At 52.0% G+C, this 8,758-nt stretch overlaps 5 protein-coding genes across 5 annotated transcripts; 2 read left to right on the top strand and 3 right to left on the bottom strand.

Annotated features, from left to right (window-relative positions):
* Positions 1-618: 618 nt before the first annotated feature.
* DACRYDRAFT_22726 (uncharacterized protein) lies at positions 619-1,836 on the top strand. Its single transcript, XM_040772930.1, has 3 exons — positions 619-1,393; positions 1,442-1,686; positions 1,738-1,836. The coding sequence occupies exons 1-3, from the start codon at positions 657-659 to the stop codon at positions 1,824-1,826; spliced, it is 1,071 nt and encodes a 356-aa protein (XP_040628571.1). The 5' UTR covers positions 619-656; the 3' UTR covers positions 1,827-1,836.
* A 335-nt stretch (positions 1,837-2,171) lies between these two features.
* On the top strand, positions 2,172-2,938 carry DACRYDRAFT_52826 (DUF775-domain-containing protein; the record flags this gene model as incomplete). Its single annotated transcript, XM_040775130.1, has 3 exons — positions 2,172-2,301; positions 2,358-2,430; positions 2,485-2,938. 3 exons carry the CDS (start codon positions 2,172-2,174, stop codon positions 2,936-2,938), a joined length of 657 nt encoding a protein of 218 aa, XP_040628572.1.
* A 69-nt stretch (positions 2,939-3,007) lies between these two features.
* Positions 3,008-4,931, bottom strand: DACRYDRAFT_52711 (phosphoglycerate mutase-like protein; the record flags this gene model as incomplete). The annotated part of the gene is made up of 7 exons (XM_040775124.1): positions 3,008-3,384; positions 3,437-3,740; positions 3,792-4,074; positions 4,127-4,173; positions 4,226-4,272; positions 4,326-4,490; positions 4,538-4,931. The coding sequence occupies 7 exons, from the start codon at positions 4,929-4,931 to the stop codon at positions 3,008-3,010; spliced, it is 1,617 nt and encodes a 538-aa protein (XP_040628573.1).
* A 658-nt stretch (positions 4,932-5,589) lies between these two features.
* Positions 5,590-6,805, bottom strand: DACRYDRAFT_108206 (uncharacterized protein; the record flags this gene model as incomplete). The annotated part of the gene is made up of 3 exons (XM_040768610.1): positions 5,590-5,900; positions 5,950-6,448; positions 6,500-6,805. The coding sequence occupies 3 exons, from the start codon at positions 6,803-6,805 to the stop codon at positions 5,590-5,592; spliced, it is 1,116 nt and encodes a 371-aa protein (XP_040628574.1).
* Positions 6,806-7,030: 225 nt separating this feature from the next.
* Positions 7,031-8,513, bottom strand: DACRYDRAFT_22728 (uncharacterized protein). Its single transcript, XM_040772931.1, has 4 exons — positions 8,102-8,513; positions 7,552-8,053; positions 7,239-7,503; positions 7,031-7,186 (listed from the first exon to the last, which is right to left on the bottom strand). The coding sequence occupies exons 1-4, from the start codon at positions 8,483-8,485 to the stop codon at positions 7,096-7,098; spliced, it is 1,242 nt and encodes a 413-aa protein (XP_040628575.1). The 5' UTR covers positions 8,486-8,513; the 3' UTR covers positions 7,031-7,095.
* Between the last annotated feature and the right edge of the window lie 245 nt (positions 8,514-8,758).

Below are 8,758 nucleotides of genomic sequence, written 5' to 3' on the forward strand. Positions count from 1 at the left end.
AGACTTAGTCAGCCTGTGTTGCCCTAACAGGGCCTTTAGCACCACTATGTCTCACCCCAAGTGTCTGGACACAGCAGTCTTGTGGTGTCCTCTGCACAATGTGTTGTATGGCCACTGCCAGCATCCTAATGCAGTTATCAGCACAGGAAGTTCCAGGGGCTTGTTGTTTCATTGCTCCTAGGGTGAAATGGGTGGCCAGGGGTGGTAACAGGCAGTGCACTGACATGCAGAGAGGTGAGCTGGTTGAACCTAGCCTAGCGAACACGGATGGATGAGCTAGTCACAGCCTGGGTAAGACAGTGAAAGAATAGATCTCATGATCATATGTAATCTAATCTAAATTATGACAGGGAAGGATAATATATGTATCCTGAGAAGGCCTAACCTAGCCCCCAGCACAGATGGCCTTGATCAGGGATCAGGCCAGGTATGGCAAGGCCTCTTGCATCTGCCTACCCTAGCCTAGGCAAGATAGGGCTGAAACACAGTGAATGTAGTCATCCCATATAGCGGAAGTATTCTGTGCCCCCCTTTTCGTGGCTTCTTCTGCACCGCCACACACAACGCTATTGGCATACCCATTTTAGTCTCTTTTCTCTTTCTCCTCCTGACGCATCACGCCGTGCTCCTAATCAGCGCACAAGACCTCTTATTTCATGCCACCAACCCTCTCAAAATCACCACTACCTTCAACATCTTACAATCTCCGTACTCGTCGTCCGACGTCACTCGACAACCGTTCGACCCCGGGCACCGGTCGGGCACAGAGTCCGCGCAGGCGGTCAAGGCCTGCTTTGCTCAGACAGGCTTCGGCATCATCTCTAGGAGGGACTGGTACAATGGGAGGAACTACGAGGACTGCGAACGGACACAGGAGGTCAAAATCAAAGTCGAAGACTGCCAATGGAACAAGTGTTCCGAATGGAGTTGCAGTGCATCTTGAGGAGGAAAATCCAACATTGACGGAAGCACCGACAGCACCAGTAGTGGAAGGTCCCCAGAAGCCATCCAGCAAGGCCCAACGAAGACCGATGCGAAAACGTGCTAATTCCCTAACATTCGCCGCCTGGAGCAAGCTCAACCTCGAAATCCCTCGCAAGACGATGCACTCCTCTGCAGGTCTTCTCACTCTCGCCCTATACATGTTCTGGCCCGAAGAGCAATCTCTTACACCCATCATAGCCGGAGTGTTCATCCTCATGTGTTTCATCCTGATAGGCGACTTCCTTCGCTTCGAGGTTCCCAGCATACGAGCAGAATGGGAGAAGCATCTGGGCAAGTTCATGCGGGAAAGCGAGAAGACGAAGATAAACGGCACAGTGTGGTACTGTTTGGGAGCAATAATATGCCTGTATTGCTACCCAAGAGATATCGCCGTGGCGAGTATAATGATGTATGTTGCGTCATTCTCACTTACCGAATGTTGCTAATTGGGACTCAGCCTCGCCTGGTGTGACACCGCTGCCTCGATCGTTGGACGCCTTATCAGTTCTTCTCGCCGTTTATCTCCATACAGCCCCAAACTTCCCAATCCTCTGTTCGGATACATACCCATTGCACGGACGAAGAGCCTGGGCGGTACGCTCGCTGGAGGAATTGTGGGGGCTTGTATTTCTTGGGGCATGTTCGGCCACACGTGGGGATGCGTAGTGGTGGCGTTCATCGCTGGAATAGCAGAAGCTGTCGGCAAGTCACTCACCTAATTTCCGATGTTTAGTATCCTAACCCACCTATCAGATATCGGAGGATTGGACGACAACCTCACCCTCCCTGTTCTGAGCGGAGCTATGATATGGTTACTACGCATTGCAACTGGCTTAGTATGATGTGGACTGTGGAGGACGGAAATTGGAAGATTTATGACCACGGACTGGCTCCGTATATTGTATGACCTACGTAACATGTACCCAGTCTACATGCTGCTTTATCACGACTCTTAGAATCGATAGACCATCTCCGTTCGAGGAGGATTACTGTACCAAGTTTGATAACAAAAATGCTACGTTTCGTGTTATGTGTTCCCCACGCGGTGTGGTGTGCCAGAAAGTGCTCGACGCGTGTAGAGATGAGGGTGGACATTAGAGGCGATGTCGCTACATTAACCCGCCCTCTCTAACAGCGCTGTGGCCGCATCTCTTGAGCCTCTCTCTTTACCCATTTCGATCCCCACAATGTTCGGCTGCTGCGTCGCCGGCCGACTGGTGCAAACCGACCTTGTACAGATGGACAGTACCCACAGTGTATTCAATATCCCCTCCGCGTCGACCGTCAACCACGTCTGCGTCTTCCTAACGGGCCAGAGTACGTCGCCATGCGATTCACACCATTGCCGTTTGCTGAATGGAGTTGGAGTATAGCGCCTTTTCCGGATGGGTGGGGCGCGACTGTACATTGGAATTGGCCAGGGAGAGGATTCCAGCTGCTGGGGATGTGAGCACTCCCACCAACCCTGCAGCATCGATCTAGGACTGACCCCAGTCACAGGCTATCAAACCAGAAGCCCTCCGCTATATTCCGCTTGAGAGGGATCCTCCCTGGACAGTCGAGTGCGACGGATACCGACATGGGTATGGACGACGAGACCGGCGTGTCTGCGACGAGCAACTCGTCTGCTGGTGACATGGCTCAAATAGGCCTGTCTATCGAGCCTCTCGACCAGGTCCAGCAGCAGGTCGCATCTCTCTCCAATGTGTCCACTTCAAAGTCTCTCGTCCCTGTACGACCACAGATGCCCCCTCAAGCGCAGACAGCGTCCGACCCTGTCTATCTTACCGAACTCATCTTGAAGAACCTGTCCAATTACCTCACATCTTTCACTCACGACAACACCCTCAACCCCACCAACACCGTTCAGATTGGCATAATCCAGAAGTGGTACGAGAACTTGATGAACAAGCTGCGACTCCGAGGGACAGCTTTCTTGGAGCGGCAGGATTGAATGGATTACATATGGCGATGGTATAATAATGTACGATGCTAAAGCTCTAATACCCAGTCCATCCACGACCTATGCGTGCCGGGGAGGACAATCCCCAGTGGTAGTCTGCCAATCCATTCCAGGAGGAATGGTCCAGTTCCCTGTGCAGGACCAGGACCAGTCGTGCTCGTGCAGGATTTTCTGCTCGGCGGCCACGAAGGTGTGCACCGCGCACATACCATCCTGTTGATATGGGCAGTCCCCAAGACCCTCCAACGGAACGACACCATCATTGAGAATGATGCGAATCTGAGGATCTGGCGTCGCGGCGCAAGATAAAACTTGGAACTGGACATTGGTTCCAAATGGCACTACTTGCGAGGCTATGAACGAACGCTTCTCAGGAATGTGATCTGCCGGAGGCGGTCCTGCTGCTGCGAAAGAGGAAAGATTCAGAGCAGTGAGGACTGGGTAAGGGATCATCAGGCTATCATCTTACAGATCAAGCAACACACATACTGTTTAGGACAACGGTCTCGTGGGTTGCGTCTACGTAGAGACTGCTACCAAGAGGGAACGTAATAGGGTTATCATCCAGTGTGCTGTTGGTCGTTGAGTCGTGCACAGCGATTGGTGTATTGGTCAAGCGTGCAACGAGTTCCTTCACGTAGCCAAGGCCCAGGCCACGGGCTACCGGGGATCCCCAGCCAGAGTCGTACCAGAAGTAGATGTCCCATGCATACTCGAAGCCTTCCCATTCTTCTTGTGTGAACAAACCGCAGAAGGCTGAGTATCCAAGAGCAACAGTCTCATACGCACAGATCTAGTTCGAAGTCAGTATGAACACGCCACGACATCAAGAGATCAAGAGCACCGTCTGCATTGTGAAGATATCGTCATAAGATAGTTCGAAGCCTTCAAGCATGCTCTGGATCCTCGGTAATGTGTCCTTTAGATACGTTGGTAACCATATCTTCATGTAAGGAGTCTGCCTGTATGACTTGTTCCAGTCGAACGAGTTATGGCACGTGTAGTAGGGAGACAGAGTGTTGTTGAAGCCACTGGCTTCTACCGTAATGCTAGCCAAATATTGATCCTTGGCTCGCTCCCCGAAAAAGCCCAGGGCGAAGTTCTCAGACGACGAACGCATGCGATCCCTGCAAGTGGACTTCAGTGTCGTACCCAAGGCTTGTTCTGAATTGAACTCACTGCGACTCGGTACGGAACACTGGCAAGGTCTGACTCACAGTGAAATTCTAAAGACCACCTTCAGCATTCGCTCTGCGATTACACAAATGGGGCACATACATTGAGCAAGAACCCGTATTTGATGCGCAGGTCAACACCAAGTTTATCTGATCAGCTTGTAAGAGGACGGTTCTTGAAGATATAATGACCAGGGACGTACACATTTGTTCGCGGCCGAATGGCGTCAAGACGTCCGCTCCCAGCATCCAGACCCAGTCATTCAAGAAGTCTAGGTCTCCACCTGCTGACCACGTCTTCCCGGAAGTAAGAGCATTATGCAATCGAGTCGCGAAGCCGGCAGGACCAACGCCCTCCCCGGAAGAAGCTGCACATGTATGAGCAGACGACTTGCTGAGTGTCAAAGGGACACACTTGGATATCGGGCCCCATGACGATGAAGGATGTTCAGCATTGTTACACGACATCCATCCGGCACCAACGGAGATGAATCCAACCCAAATGATGGCACAGAATACCAAGGAGAGAGATTTCCCCAATGCTTGAAGATGTCGAAGTCATCAGACGCAGGTTTGGGGCCCATGAGGATATCAGGGTGGTCCTTCATTGGATACGACGACGCAGTTTGAATCATTCCAGCCTCAGCACCAGTCGGCGTCGGTCCCGCTGGTCCATTCTTTGCTGGAAACAGAGAGGTTATTGCGTTCGACGGGTGGATGATTGGTCTGGCGGGGGCAAGCGTAGACCCCGCGTAAGGTGCAGCAGGTCGAAACACAACTCGCTCGGGTTGATAGTCTTCGGCCTGCATGATACTGAACGCTATGATTCCGTAGGATAGTGCACAAAATCCCAAGAGTGCGGCACACATCAGTCCTGTCCATCGTACGCAGGCAGGCCATCGGCGTTCCGGGGTCGCGTATGCAGGCGGTCTGTCCTCGACGACTTCGAGGTCGGCTTTGGACAAGAGGGTTTCGACTTCGTTCGAGATATCGTGTTCATCAGAATCATCGCCATAGCCTTGTTCTGCCTTGGAGATGTCGGCGACATAGCGCTCGTTTGAAGTCGTAGCGTCTTGCTCGGATGGCGACATGACCGTTGACACTCAGGAGGTCCCAATCCCTATTCCCCCACACATGCGTACCCTTATCAGCAACCCTGAAATGTGAGCTTCTTCCGCGCCACCGGTAGAACATCCTCAATTTCGACAACACTGCACTAACTACTCCAGGACATGCTTCCTTTAAGAACAGTAGCGATGGTGAAGTTACAAGAATACAGGAAATAGAATACATGATACGTGGTCTCTGGTTGTTGTCTCCCTCTTCACATAATGATACAATCCGGCATGCCCGTGTACTCTAGTATAAACTGGCCTTTGATAATGATCCGACCATCTCGGGTAACAAAAGGTGAATCCCTGTTGAAATTGTCTAAGCTGCGACCTTGAACAACAGCACGACGTTAGCTCACTCAAATTCGAGACTGGATCCGTGGGGCAAGGAATCAAGCCGTGTTACAATCTTGTCGACGCATTCAAGATCTGAATGGTCTTGTGCACTCAGTTTTCCCCTCCGCGTGGTTCGAAACGGAATTTCGATGGGTTCCATGGTGCCGCCTTGAGAGCTTTGAGTGACGGCTGGGATCATAATCTTCGCAGAAACCAGAGTCGGTGCGCTGCCTTTCAATAGGCGAAGGACAGCACACCATGTCCCCGGCTGGATATTATTGACGACGTCATACTCTGTTGCGACTGTGAATTGCAGCCTCCACCCACGGCCTGTGATGACTGAGCACAATATTTCATTCACACAGCAGTTCTTACTCACCTCTGGCAATGAAATCAACACTCACGCCTTTGGCAACCCTCATTCGGGAGATCCAGTTAGAGATCGTGCACGAGATGGTGAATTCCCCAGCACCAGCGTTGGGGACATGCTCCACGTATACAGGTTCGTTGGCTTGTCCTCCTGTAATAACACTATCCGCAAAAGTGGTCCTAGCGAACCCTGGGGAAAGACGTAGACGCTGGAATAGAGCATTATCGCTGTTCGTCATGCAAGCGTGACAGGCGTCCAGGGTCGTACGGTCATTGAGTGGAAAAGAGACCAGGAGATCCAATACACTTTGAGCCCCGTCAATGCTCAAGCCCTCAGGATGTGCTTTCCGCGAACCAAGGATCGCCCAGTATAGAGGAGTATGACCGGAGATGTACAGCCGCTGTACCAGATCCTCGAACGAGACATTCCGTGCTCTGCAGGCTGCTAGGCAGCTCTGAAGGATTGGCAATGTATCGGCACGGGATGGATCTGTGATGACGTCCTGGATCTGTAGTAGCAATGAGTGGCACAAGAGATATAAACAACAATTCAAACTCACAAGAGACTGAACTGTCTTCTTCACCTCACTGTCTGTCTTGGCCTCGGTTCGCCAGGCCCAAAGATCCGGGATCCAGCCTGAGGACCGTGAGGGCGACGGGTGTGAGCCTATGATCGCTGACTGGTGATGCTGTTGTGCTTGAGGTGAGTATGGGGAACGCTTTTCGTCTGGAAAGCCATAGGACGTAGAAGCCGGCGTTCGTGGAGTCAGCGGCGGCTGGCTGGTTGGTCTGGTACTGGGGCCCGCTCGGCTTGAAGAGCCTACCGCTTCGGCATAATCAGGAGGAGGGCTGTCGCTGTTGTCCATGAGATATTCTTAGTTAAGAAACAGTACAGGCAAGTAATGTGGTTGTTTATGAGCTTGACAGAGAATCATTGAGTGAACGGGAGACTCCGCGCCCTCTCGGCACTGCGCCTCAACACAGGTCTAGTCAGGTTAGGGGGGCAGTGCATTTGGACTGGGTTGGACAAAATCATGGGCAAAATGATGATACAATGGAATGTGAAGCTATCGTTCCCAAAGGAAGGTATATGACAAAGTACCAACAACGCGCCACACACAGATTGGACAAAAACAGATAGACTGAACACGTAGAATCACATAATGACGCAGTCCGCATGCGTCTTGTCCAGCTTGAATTCACCCTGGACATGCATGGTGCCGTCTTGCGTAAGGTATGGGGAATCACTGCGCATGATCCGTGAGAAAATAACCATAATTTTCAAAGTAAGGCGCTTACTCGAACTCGACGAGCTCTCCTTTCGGACCTTTCAACTTGAATTGTAGGGCCCACCTATTGTCCAGCCGCTGTCCTTCTGTATGGAATGTGATATCCAGCGGCCCTTTACGGGTGAAAGAAACATCTTGTGGCATTATGCGAAGACGACCAGTCACCCAAGTTGGAGGAGAGTTATCCAACAGTTTCAGTTCGCCGTACCACTGTCCGCTTCGGAAGCCATGGGTATGTTCTTCTGCAACTCGGAAGGTGAGGCCCCACGTCCGCCCTGCAAAGCTCGGTCAGCTTAGTATGACTCGACTGTGAACTTTCTCACCTCGAGCGATAAACTCAAGCGGCACGTGCTTGGCAGCCCGCATCTTTCGAATCCAATTCTGTATCGAAAAGCTGATTGCGAACTGTCCAACAGCATCGAGATTCATATGGTTGACCTCAACTGTCTCTAACCGATCTCCACCGGCGGAAATCACCTCGTTCGCATATGTGACGATAGTTGAATACCCTGGCGACTGACGCAGCTGTTGGAAGAGGCGATTGTCACTGTTAACCGTGCAAGCCTGTCGTGCATCGATCCGGGTATGTTGCTGCAGAGGGAAGGAGATAAGCAGGTTCACGACAGGATGTATCAAAGTTGGCAGGGTGCTGGCAGTTGTTGGAGTACCGCTGACGATGGCCCAATACAGCGCAGTATGATCTTCGATGATTTTCAATTGTGCGAGCTCCGGGAACATAAGAGCTCGCATCTGACATGCTGCGACGCATCGATTAAGGATGTCGATGCAATCGGGTTGTTGGACATCTCTAACCACATCTCTTATCTGCAGCATCTCAGCACAGGGCATTGATTCAGAGCATAGTCCACGTACTAGCGTGAGCACCGTCTCCTTGACCTGTTCATCGATCTGCGCCTGTTGTTTCGCCTCGGACCGTTTCCTTACAAACCCAGGAACCCAGCTCGATTTCGACGGGGTCGTCGGGGTCCGAGTCGTCAGATATGCGAGTTTATCCGCTAGATTCTTCCTTGTCGACACAGAGAGGGACGAGAACGTCGACACCGTCCGTGGTTTTGTGGTGATGGGAGCTGGTGACGGCCGTTGGCGCCTTGGGTTTGAGGGACCCGCCTGGTTCCTCTGGGCCTCGTAATAACTGGGGAGACCATCCTCCGACGATGACGACACCGAGTCAGGCGACGCAGGCAACGGCTTCTCCGTCTTGACCTCGCCCTTGTCGTCAGTATCCTTTATGATCATGTTGGCTGTGAGGATGACTCGAGAGTGAGGGGGAGGAGAGGGTAGTCCACGTCATGTTACACCACGGCTTGGGGATAATACGCGCCGAGCACGGAAACCCGAAGTGGCGAACGTTCGGCGCTTCTCCGCCCACGCCGCAGTTGACTACGCAGCTTTTCGACAGGGAATTCAAGTTGTTCTTTACTATCAGGGAACTGCGTTATCTGGCTACAGGCTCAGTATCATTTACCTGTCGTAGGTGGTCGGGAGTCGTGCCTCCTAAGGCGACGCGCA

The sequence above is a fragment of the Dacryopinax primogenitus genome, assembly GCF_000292625.1.
Source record: "Dacryopinax primogenitus strain DJM-731 SS1 chromosome Unknown DACRYscaffold_10, whole genome shotgun sequence".
Taxonomy (NCBI): Eukaryota; Fungi; Basidiomycota; class Dacrymycetes; order Dacrymycetales; family Dacrymycetaceae; genus Dacryopinax; species Dacryopinax primogenitus.